The sequence below is a fragment of the Zonotrichia albicollis genome, chromosome 1 (assembly GCF_047830755.1).
Source record: "Zonotrichia albicollis isolate bZonAlb1 chromosome 1, bZonAlb1.hap1, whole genome shotgun sequence".
NCBI lineage: Eukaryota > Metazoa > Chordata > Aves > Passeriformes > Passerellidae > Zonotrichia > Zonotrichia albicollis.
The window spans coordinates 6,063,490-6,083,446 of record NC_133819.1 but is presented as its reverse complement, the minus strand read 5'-3'; the positions used below and the strand labels follow the sequence as shown (position 1 = coordinate 6,083,446).

At 40.7% G+C, this 19,957-nt stretch overlaps 1 protein-coding gene across 3 annotated transcripts in view; it reads left to right on the top strand.

Annotated features, from left to right (window-relative positions):
• XYLB (xylulokinase) overlaps positions 1-18,935 on the top strand; it is an 86,742-nt gene extending 67,807 nt beyond the window's left edge. For all 3 annotated transcript variants that reach the window (XM_005480443.4, XM_074548440.1, XM_026796666.2), the window contains 4 exons: positions 3,523-3,581; positions 8,048-8,135; positions 10,307-10,401; positions 18,651-18,935. In XM_005480443.4, the coding sequence (XP_005480500.2) occupies positions 3,523-3,581; positions 8,048-8,135; positions 10,307-10,401; positions 18,651-18,734 (326 nt within the window). In that variant the 3' untranslated portion in view covers positions 18,735-18,935. The remainder of the gene's footprint in view (positions 1-3,522; positions 3,582-8,047; positions 8,136-10,306; positions 10,402-18,650) is intronic.
• The last annotated feature ends 1,022 nt before the right edge of the window (positions 18,936-19,957 follow it).

The following is a 19,957-nucleotide window of genomic DNA, read 5'->3' as shown; positions in this document are numbered from 1 at the left end:
GATCTCCAGAAGATGTGCATATGGCAGAACAACACTGTGCCATGTGCAGCTGTAACTCTTCTAGATAGGGTTAAAATTCAGCATCAGCTCTCTAAAAAATAATTAGTTTTTCAATAAGAAGGAAATAAACTGGTTGGTTAGGTAGTATGCAAGGAGCTTTTAATTAAAAGATGCTTAAATCTGATTCTCTCAACTGTTAAAGACTTGAATTCTTGAATTATGTTTGCTACTGTTGTTGTTGTTGTTGGGGATTTTTTAGTAACACTCTGAAGTTCTCTTTGTGCAGTGCTGTAGGGGATGGATGGTAGCTCCTGACAGATTCAAACACAGCTGGCTGAGAACACTGCTGGTGATGGATGAACAATGTCTCTGTTAATGCCTTTTATACATAAATGATGGGCTTGCTTTATTTATTTATAAGATGTATCCAATTACACATCTCAGAGCAAATGTCCACTGTTCACTAAAGCACACGCTATTGGCATTAAAAAGACAATCCCTGAAATCAGTGATCAATGTATTTTCCTTTCTCTTTGGAGAGAGACTGAAACAAGAAGTAAACCTAAAATTCAGCAAATTCCAGAAGTTCTTTAGAGACCTAAGAAAAGTGAAACTCAAAGAGGAATGATGTTGTCTCTGCTCCGGCCAATTGCAGACCTCCACATTCACCTGAGATTTTGCTCCCATGTGGCCTGGATGGATCAGTCCCACTTGTAGAGCAGCTCAGAGTCTGTAATCCCACTGTGATGGCTAAAGTTCACTTGGCTGTGATGTATTTCAGTGGAGTGAGCCATCTTATCTACTCCAAGAGGAGGAGAATGAATGGTTTTGTCCTTCATGTGTCTTCAGCACAGGTTTTTGGGTGCTTTTACTGTGTGTCTGTGGGTGTTTGTACTCATAAGTGGATCCAATTTAGAGCATGAGCTGTCTAACCAATGTAAGGAACTTCACAGTGTAAATTAAGTTAGTTTCTTTTATCAAGTAGGTTAGGTATATTCTGAAACAATTCTTAGCATTTTGCTGCAAAAGAATTAGTCTGGATTAAAGTGGGTGTGCAGATAGCAGCATGCTAAACAATTTTAGATTTGAGATCTGGTTTGGCTTCTTGGAAAACACCTAACTCAACTGATAGTGGGGTGAATGCTTGCTTGTGTGGAGTCTGTATTAAATAGAAAATGCACTGTAAATTTGCCCCTATGTTTCTGATAACTTGTTGATTGCCCTGTGTTTCTGATAACTTATTGATACAGAAGTCTCTTGAATTGCAGTGATGGCATGAATTTATAACGCAGCCAAACCCTGAAGGTGCTGGCCTAGCAAGGAGTGAGTCTCCTGTCCATCCCTGGATCCAAATGCAGACATTTGGAAGGCTGTGGAGCAGCAGCCCTGAGCCAGAGCTGGTGTGCAGATGGCAGTGCAGGGAGCAGCTGAGCTGGGCTGTGTTGGCTGCTCTCACAGAGTGGATGCTGTTTGGCACTTGGATGTTGCCCACTGTTCTTTCCTGATGGTGGGAACCCAGCAGGGGCCCCTTTGAGAGGCACTGGAGAGCAAACCTGGCTTGTTCCTTGGTTGGAGCTGCTGGGAAGTGCAGCCTGTGTGTCTGCTCCTCATCCTGTCCTGCTGTCTCTCTCTGAAATGTGGTGTTTGCACGTTGGGTGTGGTGGTTCCGCAAGAATTTATATCCTCAACAAGGCAGAATTGTGACTACCAGGCAAATAATTTAGAGTTTGGTTTGGTTTCTAGGAACAGAGGCTTGCTAGTTATTTTTCACTGGTTTCTGTGCTATTATGTTGTTGTGATAATCTTGGCAGGAATCTGTCACTCTGTGTTGGTATAATTGAAACTTGTTTTCCCTGAGGAATCACTCTGCTGTTTGTTTTATTTGTTTACTGACATTGACAGAGATCCTAATGGCTTTTAAAACCCAATTTGTGCATCACTGAATATCCTCCAACGAGGAAAATAAAATTAAATTTATCAGTTAAAGAGGGTCCCCCATGCAATGCTTTGTCTGGGTCTTGGGCTCCACCTGAGCACCCAGATGGGGGTCTGGAAATGGCGTGGTGAGCTGCATTTTTCTGATTATTTCTAATTCTGTCTTCGGGGCTTTTGTCATTAAGATACTTGAAAGGATAAATGACAATAAGTTATTTAGGGCATCAGTGTAAGCTGCCCAACTTTGCCTTGTGAGAAATAAATTATCTTTAGCTTTTATTAAGAAGGAAGTTAAGATAACAAAACAATAACCACAGTGAAATTTCCCTTTTGGGAGGGTATACATGATGGTATCACTTATTATTGTCATAAATCAGAGTAATTAAGTGTTTAGATTTTTTAAATGTACCATATCAAAGTGTTTATGCATTTATTTTGTTTTAAGCCTTTGAAGAATTTCAGTGAGAACATTCGGACTATTTATATTTGAAATCTCTTGCTGAATTGTGATTGTGGATTGTTGCATGCTGTGCTCCAGAGGAGCATGCACACAAATAAATGATGAGGCAGATATTTGTGACAGTGTTCACAGGGGTCTGAGGATGAGGGAAGAGATGAGGATCTGACTCTATGTTTGAGAAAGCTTAATTTATTATTTTATGATATATATTATATTAAAACTATACTGAAAGAGTAGAAGAAAAGATTTCATCAGAAAGCTAGCTAAGAATAGGAAAAAAAAAAAGATAACAAAAGCTTGTAGCTCAGACTATGTCCCAACCAACTCACTGTGATTAGCCATTAATTAAAAACAACTGCATAAGACTAATCACAGATCTACCTGTTGCATTCTACAGCAACAGATAATCATTGTTTACATTTTGTTCCTGAGGCCTCTCAGCTTCTCAAGAGGAAAAACCCTAAAGAAAGGATTTTTCATAAAAGATGTCTGTGACAGACTTTCAGACATGTAGAAGAAAGAATGGATTTCTTTAAACCTAAAGAACACAGGATGTATATTTTTTAACTCCCCCATAGCTGTAGATTTGCACTGGATGAAGATTCAGAATTTTTTTAAATTTTATTTTAGTGATTTAGACCATCTGTAATTGCCTTCTGACACACTTCCTTGTCACTCAAGTGCATGGGGATTGCCCAGGTTTCAGTGAACTCTGACTGTGAACGTCATGAGGAGATAAGTTTGGAAAATACTGCTGATTTTAAAGGTTATCTGTCAGTTTGTGTATATACAGCTATGAGCCAAGCCAATCTGACCTCAAAGCAGAGCTGTAATATAATAACACTGCCTTTCTTACTCAGTATCTCCTTTGCAAATCTGCCTGACGTTGATAGCACTACAATAATAATAGATCTGCAATATTTATGTTGCCTCTTCTAAGGAAGAGTTCTAATGTGCCCAGGAAAAGTGGGTAATTAGTGTTATCTCCTTTTTTACAGAAGGTAAATTAGAGGTACAGAGAGAGAACCCTGTCTTCGACCTCCTTGTTCTCACTGTACTTGGCTCAGTAGCACAAATCGTGACCACATGCACTGTCAGTCTGATTTGTACTTTTTATTGCATTGCAGTGCCTAAAACAAGGATTTTGGCTACTGGTGGCGCATCCCACAATAAAAAGATCTTACAGGTAAGTAGAAAATTAAATCGTGAACTGAGCTTGCAGTTACATCTCCATTTTTATTTTGCTGTACTGAATCCAAATCACTGCAGCTGCACATGAAGGTGTGGATATGGAATTGTGAATCTGCTGCAGGTCTTCAGGGTTTTTCATCAGGTTTAGTATGAAAACCTATAGCCCAGTGCTAATTTTACATTCAACTTAGAGTTTTTTTCACACTTGATTGGCTTTGTGAATGTGTATTTGAAGGCACTGATGATTTCCATGTCTCATCACTTAAATCAATCAGCAAAGAAATCACAAAGAAACTTCTTATGTAATACCTGAGGGTTTTTTTTTGTCATTCAGGTCCAAGTTGAACCATTGGTTTCTTTCAGCTCAAGGGCAATTATGCTGGTGGTAAACAGTAAAAAAACCCAACAACAAAAACAAACAAATACCCTCATACAAACCTCAACCCCTTGTCTCTGTTACTTATTACCATCATGTAATTTGCTGGGAGGAGGCTACACTTTGGTTGGATTGTTGTTTGTCCCAACCTCCTATTTTGCTGCTGCTGCACATCCAGCCTGGGTGAGATGCTCCATCCACCGTGTGGAGAGCAGAGTGCTCTCTGCTCTCTGCTCCTGCCCACTGAGCCCTGGCAAAGCCTCACTCACAAACGGTGAGAGGCCTCTCAGCTGGCTGTGACAGCACAGAGAGAGACATCTGGGCTGGGATTCATCCTGCCCCAATCCACTCAGCTGTGGTGGGATGTCTGGGTATGATCTGTCAGCCCTGCGGCACTTGAGGGATATCCCGCCTGTTGCAGCATAGAGGAAAGCAACAAAAACCCAATTGGGTTGGTGTTTTAACTTAATAAATGTAAAGTCTCCTTCCTGGGGATCCCAGGAGCTTTCTGGGTTCCAGAGACTGCCTTGACAAGCTCCCCTTTAACCACAGGCTCCAACACTGACCTGGAGGTAAGCATAAACACCAGAAGTTCTAATCTTGGGCCCATCTTATCACTGGTGATAGCTCTGAGAAACGACACTCACTTCCAAAAATTTAAAAGGTTTATTGAAACCTTATCAAAAAATACAACAGAAGGCTGAATAGAGAAAACAATACAGTGCCAGGAGTAAAGAATTTTTTTCCCACCATGGTAGAATTTTTAACCCTTTAGCCCTTCCCAAAGTCTTGTCCATTGACTTTTTCTTTGCTGTCCAGTGATGGAGATCACTTTCTTCCATCTGGATTAGAGCCCAGGTGTTGCCCTAGTAATGAGCCAACCCTCTTAAATGTTGGCTACTACCCAGGCCATCCCATGATAACAATGCAAGGAGGGGGTAAAACATAACTATAAATTTTAATAAAAGGCAAAATAACAAACTTTACAGAAAAAAATTGGTCTAGGTGCAAGAGGCTTTCCTGCCCTTGGTAAAACATCTCACAAAAGTGATTGGTTTCTTTGTTTTCTTCTTTTTTTAGTAAATTGCTCAGTCAGGGCTTTTTGGCACTTGTGTAATTAGCTTTTTTTAAAGTTTGAGGTGAATTCCTCTGGGTCTGATGAAATGCCTTTTTCACCTAATCAAGGAGAGAAACTTCTGGGCTTATTTCCTTTTTAAAAGGACAAAGAATAATTTTGTCACTCCATCAACAAGGGGCACATTCCTACAATAAATCTATAAAACTTTATATATAATATTTGGCATTTAATTGTGAGAGTCAACCATTGCATTGCTCATCTATCACATAGTGAACACAGGGTGAAATGTTTTCTGGAGATTCCAATCCCTCCCTGTCAGGGCCAGCCTCAGCTGCACACCATTCTCTTTGACAATTGCACTCAATTCTCTGCTCCACAAAGCCTGAGCTGGATTAAATGGGAGTTAAAGAGCAAAAAGGCAAAAAGCTGTTTTCTCCTAAGGCATCTAAACCACGTGTGTGTGTAACTGCTGCCTGTAGAGCTGACTGGGGAGCAGCAAATTTGGCATGTTTTGCCTGCAGATGTCACTTCTCTTCATCTTCTTTGGTTACTTTGCCTAAGATTGTGACATTGGAAAATTAAATGATTGGTTAATTGCTTAAAACATTGGTCCTTACAGGAGTAATTCTGCTAAGGATGAATTGGGTTCACAGATGAGTTTGTTTTTAAGGCTGTATTTCAGTTTGTGTGCCAGGAGGATCTCCTCACTGTGCAATGAAGGCAGAGAAACAAATGTTCTTAAAATACATAATTTGGTAACAGACACAGCTGAAAAATCATGGGATTGGGAGAGTGGTGGCTGGGGTGCTTTCTCTTCATGTATAACAATTCAGCTGGCTTTAAAACTCATTAGAAGTGCCTTAAAATAATATGATCAATACAGTGTCATTCACTTAATTCAATCACTGGTTAATTGGATCTTTCTTTTTAATTTAATCAAAACCTCAGAAACCATATCAGTTGCATAAAGAATAACAGCTTCCACCCTTATCATGGTCAATTTTGGATAATTTGTTCCAGGGCTACAAAGGACTATCATTTAATTAATCAACGTTCAGGAACTCCTATATTTTACACCACAAAGGAGACAACTTAGGAAAATCTGTTTAAAAAAAATTTAGTAGGGCAGCTTTCTCCACAGTTCCAGGAAGCTTTTTATAGCATATGTGGTGCTTGATTAATGACCACATGGAACACAGTGAATTATCCTAAGCAGTAGAACCTCTAACAGTTTATTTTAAAATTATTTGTGAGAGATACCACAGTTTCAAACAACTTACCAAATATATGGACTTTGAATAATTTTAATTTTATAATTGTGGTAAAAAATGTTATTTGTTAAATTGTTAAAATGCTATTTTTGGTATTACAGCACTTAGCAATCAGTATAGAGTAGAGCTGCATTGTATGAGGCTCCTCAGAGATACAAAAAAAAAATTGTTGTTCAAAAGATTGTACAATTAAACTTCAGAAATGCCTGCTAGAGATGAGGTGAAGACATAGGTGGGGAATGTGTTGAAACAAAGTGTCTTTGGCTGGTAGGATGGGCAGTGGGACTAGAGCTCTGTGACCTTACAATTTCCAGAGTACTTTTTAATAGATGACAATGATTTATTTTTCATTTATTCTCTAGCATTGAAATTCATGTGCTGCTTAAGACAGTTTTAAGTGTATCAGCTCAGGCTTCCACTGGGTTCTAGTTAGCAAACAGCCACTTTCATTTAAATTGCAAAAATCAGTGATTTTCAAAGGTTTTGATTTGAAGATTCTGCACAAAATTTCAGAGAAAGAAAAATCCTTTAGAAATTCCACGTATATATATTTCTATAGGTGACATGGATTGCATTTCTTACTCATCTTTTATGGACCCTTGGGTCCATCCCCAGCAGGGTTATAAATTCCAGGATCAGGGTTGCCTTGCACTAATCCCAAATGGTTTGGAATTCTGGACATTCTGGCTTTATTTTAGACTCAATTGTATGGATTTAAGTCAGGTGAGACACTTTTCCCTTTGGCAAAAGTAATAAAACCAGCACAGGTTACATCTGAATTGTTTCCTGCTTCTTGTATTGCTCAGCCTGAGGGGCACTTGCAGTCCTAGAAGTGATGAAACCAAAATGGAAAGCATTTGTTGACAATGTTTTTGGAAAGGAATTATTAAACCTCCTATGCCCTTATCCAAATATGTCTTAATTTTTCCCATTCTGTATTGTTTTTCTAAACCTAAACTGTGGGGAAGAGCAGATGTGAGGTGCTGATGGTGTTGATTTCAATGCAGAATGATGAGTGGTCAAATAACTTTAGTATCTGTTGAATACCATAATAATTTCTTTGCCTGTAAAATTTTATTTGTATTACCCAAGCCAAATGTCTCAATATATCTTAATAGCTAAAGTTCCCTTAAAACCAGGAAAACTGGTAAATTTAGAGACTGTGTAATCAGCTCCTGTGTTGTTCTCCCTGCTGACCCTAATGGTATGGGAATGGTGGAGATGAAGAAAGCCTTAGCAGGCCTTCATGATGCTGAAGGTTTGTTTTTATCCAAGTTTGGAACTGAGGAGCTGTGACTGGTTCTTGTTTTCTTCTGGAACAGATGACTGGTTCTTCTCTCTTTCCTTTCCACTAAAATCAGCTTCAATATGATGGAAGCAAACAGGCTCCATTTGTGGGCTCCTGAGCAGGTCTCCTTGCCCTGACATAAGCCTTTAGCGTGTGCTGATTGTGTGAGTTTTGAGGAATGATGCTTGAACCAGGGCTCCTCTGAACTGTAACCAAGACATCTGGAGAGAAATGGGACTTCATTTCCTGGCTAGAGTTACATCTGTAGCTCGGAATTACCAATACCCTGTGGTGTGACAAGTTCAGGCCTCACTGTTGCCTGCAGTTCTTCTTTCCACGGGTTCCTGAGTGCTTGGCTGGGGCTTGGGACAGCTGCTTGTTTTCCTGAGCAGTGATGAAGGATTTTTCCTTTCCTTTTGTGTTTCATGGATGCTTTGATGCCCCTCAGGTCCTGTCCGACGTGTTCAACGCGCCCGTGTTCACCATCGACACGGCCAACTCTGCTTGTCTGGGAAGTGCTTACAGAGCAATCCATGGTAAGGCTGCCAGGAGACTCCTGTGAGCAGTCAGGGAATTTAATTTCACTTGGATAATACTTAGGATTAATGTTACTGGGGGTGAGGGGGGAGTAAAGCTGTGCGCATCTGACTGGAAGGTCACACAGGTCAAAGAGGGATTTTTTTGCTTAGTACACTTGGATTAGGGCAGAGAATATAATTTACATTGTAATTCCAAGCCTGGTGGCTGCTTCTCAGCCAAGGGATGGGGATGGGAAGTGTTGGTACTGTCTAGGAAAGGTCTAGGACCTTCACATGTTGAGTTACATCCATGGAAGAATACAGCCAACTGAAGGCGCTGGTGCAGCCTGCTGCCCCAGTTTGGGGACTGGACTGTAGACTGGGTTGCTGAAATGGCCAAACCAAACAAAAGGTTGATCCCAGCAAAGAAGATCTTTGAGAGCAGGGACAACAAGACCTAAAACTATATTTATCTTCCAGCTTTTAAACATTGAGATGAATGATATGCAAGATATCCTGGGCTCCGTGCACTTTCTCTTGTAAAAGTATGAATCTTGGGATACTCTTAGGTTGACCAGTCATCTTGCTTGCTGTACAACATCGCTCACTGTCATACAACAGTCCAAGCCCCACGATTTACATGTTAATTAACTTATATCTATTAATGCATGTGGGTGTGTGTTAAGGGTGAGCCATCAGCTATTTAAGACTTGAATTTTTATCCATGTATTTTAAAATGGTTTCTAATATCTTACAATAAACAGTTCAAGGAGTGTGGAAGTCCTTGTTTAGGTCAACTTCAGTTTGCCTCAGTTTTTTAAATTTGATTCTTTAGGATTTGGGCCTTAAGACATGGGTAACTTTTCTACAAGTTCATGTAAGACCATGGGACTGCAACAAGCATGGAAAAGATAGCACCAGCCATCAGAAGAAATCAGCCAAGTTTTAATTTTAGAAGCAAATTCTGCTGTCACATTATAGCATCTAAAGACTACATGATCTCTTGCATTTGAAAACAGCACAGAGAATTGCACAACCGAAACCTGAATTGGTGTGTTTGATGCACACAGCATGCTCTCTTCCTTATCTCCAGAAAAGGCACAAGGATTCTGTCAGGCCAAGCAGGCTTTTGCAGGACAATGGAAACACTCGGATTATCTTTATATTTGAAGCCGCAATGGGACCATTTTTGCACCTTGTGGGTCGCTTTTCCAAACAGTTTTCCTTATACTTAAACTTTACCTTCTGCTTCAGAAGGCAACTTAATTCAGAACTTAATGCTGCAGGCAGATTCCTTACCCTTGAATGTGTGTGAAATGTGGAGGCACCATTAAAGTTTGTGCAGATATTTTGTGTGTGTGTGATGTGTATTCCCTCTGCCAGTTGGCATTTGAGCTGTGGAGGCTTGGCTGACAGAGCGTTTGAGCGAGGGTTTGGGCTGCTGTGCTGATGGAGGGACTCCTGGGCTCTCATCCTCTGCCAGCCAGGCCCCAGGGGGTTTGCTATGTGTGTGTGTTCCTAAATGGCATTTTTGATTGATGCTTTCAGCTGCCTCACTCTTGGCCAGGCAAAGGGATTGAGGAAAAGTGGGGACTTGCTAATATAAATGAAATACTGATGGCAAGGGCTCTTTAATAATATTGCAATGTGCATCTGGGGTGTTTCACAGTTAGCCTGGGGTTCTTAGCAGGTGTGCAGGGAGCTCCTGAAATGCTTTGTGATTTGCTCGCAAAGCAAAATGCTGTCGTAGCAGAAGTCCCCTATTATTCTGCTTCCTTACATATAAATATAATTAATAATTTGTAGCATATTTTCTTAAAAGTGTTTTCATTTCTCTTCATTTTTATGTTTAGTCACATTTTGTCCTTGAATCCCTTGCTTCCACCTATTTTAACTGCTGTTTACTGTACTGTTGTAACCATAAATAATTACTGATATTGTTGAGTAGCATTTCTGCTGCTCACCTGTTCCCTAGGGTACAAATTGAGTGATTGGCAAAAACTCAATCACAGAGTCCCCCCTTCCCAGGCTAGCTCATAGGAATGTAAGATCCTCTGCCATTTATCCTTCAATCCTGAATGCTGACCTGACCAGGGAAGATCAATATAATGTATTAATTTGCCAGGGAGTCAAAGCACATCCCTCATGGTGTTTTTTTGCATTGATCAGGATTGTGATTCTCGTTGCAGGACTTGTAGCTGAGAGGAATGTGCCCTTGGCTGATGTTGTGAAATTAGCACCAGAGCCCAGATTGGCTGTTACACCCACCCCAGGGGCTGAGGAGGTGAGCAAGTTTGGGAATGCCATTTTTCTTTTTATTTCCTGTCTGCTTCAAAAATGTAGTGATTTGCTAATTCTTCTGGTAAAATAGATTAATTTAGGAAACTCTTGGTAACACAGTTCCTATTCCTTGTTGTGAAGACAGATTTGATTTTGAAAAGTATTTGGTGTTGTAATGATGCAATAATCCGATCCCACCATCCAGGTCTGTGAGAATGAATTTTCCTAACAAGGTGTGATCAGAGAGCAGAATATCTTCCTTAAGGGACAGAAGAAGTTACAAAATAGATTGAATTTGGACACGGGTCAGTCAGGTTGTTACTGATAATCTTGAAAAAATAATCTGGACTTGTTTGCAGCAAGCAGCATGGATAAAAGGGAGGTGATTGTGCTTTCTGGCTTATTGGAAAACATCTCCAAAAACCCTTCCTGTCTGTAAATAGTGCTCAGCAATTGTATATAATCACTGGTATCTCCTCTGAAACCATGGCAGCTGGGAGAACTCAGTAGGCACAGCTCTTTGGTCCTGTGCCCATGCTGTGAGTTCTGGCACGTCTGAAGGTGAGTTTGTGCTTTATGGCCCACGTAGACAAAGCAGAGGAGAGAGTCATTGCTGGTAACTATGTGACTCCAGCCCTTGTAAAACCAAGGAAGGAATCATTGTCTCAGGCTCTCCAGTGCAGCCCTGCACGTCTCAGCCCCAGCCCAAGGCTTTAGTTTACAACAGCTTTTCAAATATAATGCACAGTAATAAATAAACAATACCATATAGCAAGATTCCTGGAGAACACATGTTTAAATAACAAAGGTGAATCTCACCAAGGTCTTCAGCTGTGTAAAAGCTTCTTTTACATCAGCACAGCCTTACACTCTCCACCATTTATGAGATTTGGAAGTGGCCTAACTACAGGCAACAAGGTTTTAAAGCTTTTATTTAAACTGGGAAATTAATGATCTGCCAAAACTACTAACTCCCAGCTACATGTGTAGAGGAGCACCAGATATCATCATGAGTAATAATAGAAATGATCATGCTGCATTGTGCCTGCCAGCATATTATTTAATTATTAACTGAGATGGAGGAGCTCGGTAATCGAATAGAAGTCCCCTTCAGAAATATTAAGACATTGAATAATTTAAACTTGATTGATCTGATCTCATTTACTCAACCTTCCCCCCTCATTTTAAAAGATAAAATAATTAACAGCAGTGGCCTGTGCCACGTGTGCTGCAGCTGAAGCTGCCTGCAGGGAGCACAGCACAGGAGCAGCTCCCCGGTGCCTGACCCAACCTCACGTGGCTGCCCCGTTCCTCCCCAAAATGCTGCGTGCTGAAAAGCTGGGGAGTGCTCAGAGACCTGCTCCTGACCCCCTGGTGCTGCTTCAGCTATAAAACTCAAGGGCAGAGGATACAGCTGTCACTCACAGGGGCCCTGCAAGCACCTTGCACCCCTGCAGGGGCCGAGCAAACCTGACTGCAGAGATCACTGGAGAATTCAGCTCCCTCTTTCTGCTTTGCTCTCTGCATAAAACGGCCTGGAAGCTAAAAGAGTTAATTATCTCCTTCTCAATACTTCCCTTTTCCACATGGTTAGACCTGGCTCTCCTTGCACATCTTTTTTTATTGGTTTTAAATGATGTACAGTAGTGAATTGTTGCCCCAGTAGATAGGAATGAATGACAGGGAGGCAGTGGTCAAACAGCATGGGAAGGAATAACCATTCCTGCTCTTTAGCTTAGCTTTCCAGCTTCATTCCATTAAAATCAGCTTCTTGCAATTACATATTCCACACCATTTCTTTTTTTTTCTTCCTGCCTCATAATTTTGCAGTTGATGGTGGATTCCCTGGCTAGTTTCATGGCTGTGAAACTGCAGAGAGCCAGAGGGCCTGTCAGTAATACAGTGTGCTAGCATGAACAGTGCAGCAGAAATTCATAATGCAATGAGTCAGTTTGATTCTGTTTCATACAGAGCTGCATCTCCCTGTCCATCCAATTTCGTTCTGTTGGGGTTAGAGCCTTTCACTTAAATGATAGTTCTTTTTATAAACTTCAAAGTCATCCTGAGGTTAAGTCCTGTCTTGCTGAGGAGCTCTTCTGAAAGAGTCTGGCTCACCAATGTGAAATTCCCCCAACCACTTCTTTACATTTTTTGGACAGCTACAGCTAGATCTTGGCAGGGTGGAGAAAAAACAGGTCATAACACAGCAATCTGCTCTGGTTTCATCCTTTCTTCCTGGTATCGGTTGGAGACAGCGTGTTAGATCATTGGAGAGAGGAAAACCTCCTGTAGACAGAGGTCAGATGGGACAGTTTGATGTAGCTTCTCCTGCCTTGCCAAGGCCTATGCCCACAGCAGGGGTTTCCAGGAACCAAAAATGCAAAAAGCTTCTCTTTGATTTCTGAGGGATCATTTGTGATAATGAATGTGATTTTAAAAAGCAAGGGCAGGGCACACAAAGCAGCTCTTCTGGTTCAATTAAACTGATGGGCAGGTAAAATAGAATAAAGTCACAAGATGGGGAACACAGGGCTTGTGGTGGGCCATGAATCAGTAGTTAGTGGAAACTGAAGTCTCAAAAGTTCCAACTTGCCTGGCAACAATGTGACTTTGTCCTGCAGCAGACCATGGTGCCTTGAAGAGACCAATTCAAAGAGGATGAATCCCTCTCTGTGGGTATGACCCCAAGTCTCTTAGCTGAACCTGATTTCCCAGTATTTTTGTAGGATAGGGGTATTAATCTGAGCTTGTTTCTAATTCTGTCAATACCCAAATGGGTCATGAGGTGCTCTGGTGGGAACCACTGTGGTGATAGTCCTTGGTCACTCACTCAACCACACCAGCTCAAGTCAGTAATTTTTGTGTTAATATGATTAATCCTTCTTCCTTTTTTTTCAGCATAGCAAAAATTAGAGTAATTTCACCTCTTTGGGGCCTCCTCTCTTCCCCGAGGAAAATATTAATCAGAACCACGGAGCATGACAAAAATAACCAGGAGATTCTAGAGCAATAAATAGATGTTAACAGACAGAAATAATCTGTTATTTTAGCATTAGAATTCAGATCTATTTTAGTAATCTATTAAAACAGGGATGGTTGGCTAGTTGGTTAATTAAGCAAAAATAAAACATGAGAGGGAACATGATTGTCTGGGAGTTGGTCACTTGTGTTTATACAAGCTGTGTGACAGAGTGCCAGATTGGTTGTGATATTGTCCTGTGGGGTTTTGCAGGGAGAAGGCGTGGAACAGCTCACTACCTCTGGATGTGTGGTTTTTGATTGCATTATTGACTCTGCTGAGATGTATTAATCTTGCAAAAATTCAGGAAGGGAAAATGTAAACCTAACAGGTTTTCTTGACTTTGGTGAATTGCCTTGTAAGTGGGTGAATTCATAGAAATGACCCTATTACCCAGGAAGGTTATAATGACCTATTTATTGATTTAAAATAATTGTATTTTGTTGAGTTAGGTTTTGGAGGGGGGAGGTTGTTTTCTAGAATTGGTTTGGATTGGTTATTTAGTGCAAAGTATGTAATAATAATACAACCACAAAAATATAATAGGTATTGATAGAAGTTTGATTAAGGTGATTTGTATAGCCAATAATTTTCTAAGCTGATTAAGATGGGCTTGCAGAATGGATATCTGAAGTAAAGAATGTAATTGTTTCAGGTGTGGTTCCTTGGAGAAGTCTTCAGAGTATTTCAGAACACTGTTTTATTGTTTCTGCTTTATGAGTATTCTTTCTCTGTTAAGAATAGTGAACAACTGCTATGATTGGAAAAATAAAAGAACCCTTGATTTCTTAAGCAAATCTCTATGACTAATTTGACTTTGGTTTAAAAAAAAAGGAACATATCAAAAGTAGCAAGTGTTTGTGAGAGACTGATTAATTTTAATCTATTCAGGGTAGATTAAATGTACTTGGGTAGATTAAAATTAGATAATCATCAGCATCATCTTTGTGATTTGTAAATTTTGAATTGCTCCAGTGATTGGCTAACAGAGCATTGCAGAAGACAGGAGGATCCATGTGGATTGTCACTTGTAGTAATAATTTGTAGCTGCTTTTGCTCTTAGAAGGTGGCAGGGACAATCTAAACAGTAAAAGCCCAGTTGAGTACATAGGCTGAAAATGTGGTGAGATGCAGTAACAGGATGAAACATTTGATTTTTTCTAGAGAACAAGGTAGCATTGTACAAATGCATTTTTCAGAGAGGGCAAGTTAAATTATTCCCTGTTATAATATATTATTAATCATTAGCATTTTCTTTAGTTGTGCGACTGTCAGAATGTGTCCAAATTGTCCCAGGAGAGAAGTTTAGGGTTTGTAAATGAAACAGTCTCAGAGTACTGTGAATGTTGTGGAGTAGGCAATAAAGATAAGCTGGAGAAAGGGCCATAATTAAGCAAGGACAATTAAATTATGGACAATAATAAGGTTTGTGTTGTGATACATGTAATTACCTTTATTAAATATCACAGTTTGATAGATTAGGTTTGAGGCTATGGCAGAGAGGGAATTTATGACCTTGGGTTTTTATGCATTATTGAGAGTCCTTTATTCCCTTTGGACCTTTATAAGAACCCATCTCTATAATTGCCTCAGGAAAGAGACTCCCAGAACTGCACAGGAGGAGTTGCCCAAGGTGCTGTGGAGGCACTTCAGTCATGGCAGGTGTGGAGAATCCCCTTCCACAGACACACCTGGGTGCACACTCAGGCCATGCTCTGGGCTGGTGCTGTTTGGGTTTTCTCTGTTTCATGGGAGCTGCACTGCCCCAAACCTCAGCTGGCATGAAGAATACTGCCAGTGAAAAGCCTGTGGTACTGCTGCGCTCATCAGCTATGATGTACTGGTGGTATTACAGCCACATTCCCTGAGGAGGAGGAATTTAAGGCTTTGCTTATCCCTCTGAACTGCACAGCTTTTTACCCCAAAGAGCAGGAGTGGAGTACAGGAAATATTCTTGACTATTTGTTTGCAGTTGCTTTTTTTTTTTTTTTCATATGGTCCATAATGCAGGATTCATTTACACTAATGGCTGAGAAGCTTATTGCAAATGCCTGAATTTTCTCAATTAGCAAACTAAGTGCTTAAGTCCAATAAACAGGAAAAGAAACTGTGTCAGTAAATGTTGTTGTTCATTTATTTTGACACATTTTAATTTAGAGTGATGTATTAACAATAATAATTCCCAGCCTTCTGGTAAATGTGTGTATTTGGTAAAAATACTGATGGGCAAATAACATGGAGCCTGCTTTCTCAGTGCCTGAGCTCACTTACCAATGCAGCTTTGCTGTGCTGAATCTTTGCTGAGAAGCACTTAACACTTATCAAATGTACAGAATAGTGAAGTAAGAAATAGCCAGTCTTCATTACAGATGCTTCAGTGAATAGAGAAGCTGGTTTTATTTGAAATACTGATACTCCCAGTATAGCCACAGTTGCCTACTCAATGTTTTGTTTACTCTGATGTGCATATTTACCAGAAATGGGAGCAATATTTTCATGTTCTTTGGGAACATGAAAAGAATATGTATGTGTACTTCTCTGAGCCCTCCAGGCCCTCATGTAGTTAGTTAAAAATACCACGCTGAGTAATGTGACATTTCATAATAGTGGTGCATTTTATTTTCTAACCCCATAAATCTGCATAAAGCTCCAGGATCTCAGTATCACTGTCCTGTGGAGAAGAGGAGCTGGGGCACACACATGTTAAATGTCTGGCCTGGGGTCACTGGATGAGTCTGTTTCAGAGGCAGGAGTGAGCAGGATTCTCTGCTGTAATCAGTGGAAGGCTCTGTAAGACTCAGTCACTGTGAGATGGCTTTAAAAACCATTTTCTGATGTCTTAGCTAACAAACAGTGTCTCTTTCCACTTGCTGTGGATGCTCCTCTCCTACCTCTTCTTGTACTTCATCTGTTGTAGAAATGTAGAAAGGAAACTTTATTTTCTGTAACATCTGGTTTGTAAAAAGGAAGGAGTTGGTCAAAACTAGATCCATCTGCAGAATGCATCTATTAAGTCACTTCCACCTGCTGTTGTGGAAGGTGGGAATGGGAATGAAGAGATAAATCCAGTTTTCACTGGTCTATCTTAAACTGTCATTCAGCAGAAGGGAAAGATAAAAACTGGGTATTTTGCCATCAGTTGAAACAGAAAACAAAAACCCCACTGTTTTTTATTTCCTAGATGAGAAAACTTTTTGGGTTTTTTGTTTGTTTTTTGTTTGGTTTTTTTTTTTTTTGATCTGGGAAGGTGTGGCTGTTACAGACACTGAGGCTACTGCAGGACTATACAGAGACCTGCCCAGGGAGAAGCTGCTCTCTTACTACATCCCCATAGTTTACACCTGAAACATTTTCCTCCTGAATTTTTCATACTTGTGCACACACTGTTGTTGGCTGAAAAGGATAGACCACATTGAAATGCTAGATCTCTCTTACTGATGAGAGCAGTAATTCAGTTTGCTGGCTGTGATTCATTATGGCTCTATAACCTCTCTGAACCTGGAGCCAGGAGTGAGGCTGCCCTGATTATGAGTCAGTGCAGAGGGCTTGTGGAGCAGACTGGCAGCCTCTAGGATTCACTGTGGCAGGGATCTGACCTCATGGCATCCTCCTAGGGACTGCTCAAGCCTGCACCAGACCCTGCTCATGGCATTCCCTTCTTTGTGCTGCAGCCAGCAAAAGTGCAAACCTGTCCTGGTGTGGCTTGTCACAGTGCTGGTTTTATTAGAGGGACAGATAAGGGAGGAGATAAGGAGAAAGGTGCATCTCCAAGATCTAGATGAAGTACAGTTTTTGGTTGGAGCAGAGTAGAGATTTTGATTTTTTGGATTTTGAGATGGATCTCACCCATATCTGAAATCCAGGATGTGCCTGAGTCAGGGGCTTTGAACACATTTGAGTCTTGATTCTTCTTTTTATGGTTGTAACAATACTGTATCTAAAATCTCCTGGAAAACACAAACAAGCGACTCAGATACTTGGTGTAGCTGTGGCTAGAAGCTGGGTCTGCATTTGTCCCTGTGAGCTTGGGGAGCAAGGAATGTGGCCATGGAGCAGCCTGTGGATGGGAGAGGATGTGGCTGTGAAAGATGTGTGTGGGAATCCACAAAATCAGAGGGTTTTGGGAAAGCTGCAAAAGGCAGGCCTCAGAGGCAGTAGAACCGTGATTAGAGCTAAGCAGCAGCCATGAGATTGGTCAGCAGAAAAATTATGTAAAATGTAGAAAAGTAAGGACAAATATAACAATGACCTGTGTATTAATGCTTGTCTAGAATAACTCCCTAAGCTACAGAAAAGTTTATCTAGCAAGATATTAGGAAGTTCTAAGCTTAATAATGGAGCTCTGTGCATTGTGTTTTAAGGCTTACAAGCAGGTGTATTGTATTTGAAATAAGCAAGCATTGTTTTAACTGAAGGTACGTGTGCTTATAGTGGTTGGATAGAACTACTGTCAATGTGCTTCTGCTTTGTGTGATTGGTCAAAAAACTTATAAAGTAATTTGTAACATTAAGTTCTGGGTCTGCTGCCTAGGATGTGAGCTGATGGCATCTTAACATTGTCATAACCATGGAATGAGGCTGATGCTGAAAAATAAAACAGCTCAAGGCACGTTCCCAGCAGTCCCATCCTGTTTGTGATTTGTACACAGACCCTGGCTGGTGATAATGTGGAGTAGAGAAGCAGCTCAAACAGGTACAGGAGTCTGAGGGGGAGTGTGAGGTGCACTTTAGAAGGGCCTGGTCAGCACATTGGCCAAGGAGGAGCCAGCTGGCTGTGCTGAGGGTGCAGGGGGGTGATTAGTGAGGCAGAGGAGGAGGAGGGGACAGGCAGTGATCCATCCTGGGGCAGTGCAGGGAGGCAAGGACAGGAGTTCTGCCTGGGTGATTAGCACAGCTATTACTGAGGGGGCATGGCACACTGGGAGAGGTGACTTTAGCTGAGCTGCTTCTGCTGGAAGTAATGGCTTCTGCTTATAGCAAGAACCCAGTCACAATAAGAACAACCTCTGCATGTCATAAAATTAAGCTGTAAAGGCGATGGTAAAAAGGACTGTGACATTTAAAGAGGGAAAACTCTGCAGCACTTTCATGAGCAAATTGGGCAAAAACCAGCCCAAACCTTCAGGTACCTGTGAAGATGCTGCATTTTTCATGTCTGAAATGCTTTTCAACTGCAGTGTAATTTAAAAATCTAATTTTTCAATGAGACATGTTTATTTCTTTTTCTTTTTTAGCTCTATCGTCCACTTCTGAAAAGATATGCTGAGCTTGAACAGAAGGTTATCTACAACCCAGCCTCTTCTTGTCTTGTGAAATAGAAGCAAATAAAATTTATATGTTGTCTGAGCAGACTCCCAAGGAGAAGATCAGAAGAGATTTGCTCAGAATTTACTGGAGCTGTTTAAATAATTTCGTTCCTCTTTGTAGACAAATAATTTTTAAATGTCTGTGTTTGAGTGTGTTGGTGGGGAAAAAATTACATTGTGATTGAAAACCTGATTAAAAAAGCATCATATTGCTCTGTGTGTTTGTGGCCTCAATTTTTCTTGGGTACTTTTCTGACTGTGCTTGCTGTTTTGGAGAGCTGGGTGACAAAGTCAAGTTCCTTGTGTATGTGAGTCACTCTACCCATCTCTGTCAGCTTTGATTCCATGTGTTTAGCATGCCAGCCTCTGCATACCTGTCTAGCAAAGTGTCTCAATACCTCAATTTCTCTTGCTTACATGTTTTCAGGCTATCTTTCTTTTCATCTGTGACTTGGAGATGTTTATATCTTTGCCCACACAGAAAGCATAACCACACTGACTTAATCCCGTCTTTCTTTAATATGTGGAGGAGGCTGATTAAAGTCCTTAAAGACTCCCTGGGATCCTCTGGGAAGGGAAATTCTTGTCACATGATACTGTGGAAAGCCTGTTGTGTGATAAAGCATGATATGGCAGGGGTTTATAGATTGTGGAAAGCACAGACATCTTCTGTGATACAGACACCACTGTACAATGTTTTACTTGACATCAATTTTGTAAAAAAAGAAAATAAAAGACCAAACATGGGAAGTTTCAAACACCTCCTTTCTGCTTCAGAAAGCAGAGTCAGTCCATCTGCACACTAGCTTGGGGTTACTCTTTCTTCCTCCTCCTCCTTGTCATGGCTGTGAAATTCTGTGTCATGCTCTGCCCTTGACAGAGCAGGAAGATATTTTTTTTTTTACACTCCCAATATCCCCTTTCTTTCTCGGAGATCTTGAATTTGAATACAACAGCTTGATTGTCTTGCTCTGTTGCTACTGTTTCATTTCAAATGTTTTAGTCCAGATTAAGTAGCCTCTAGCTGAGAAAATCTTAGAAAATGTGAGCCTGGAGATCTTTCTGCAAAGATGTGTGGAAGTTGCAGAATTTGAGTGAACACCCCTGTGCAAATGGGAACACTTTACTGCATTCTGTGGAGCTGGTATCTTTCCCTTAGGATAAAATTTCTCATGGGAATAAAGAAGATTGTTTAATGAAAGTGACTGAAGCCTCTCTTCCCCTCCTCTAGAAGC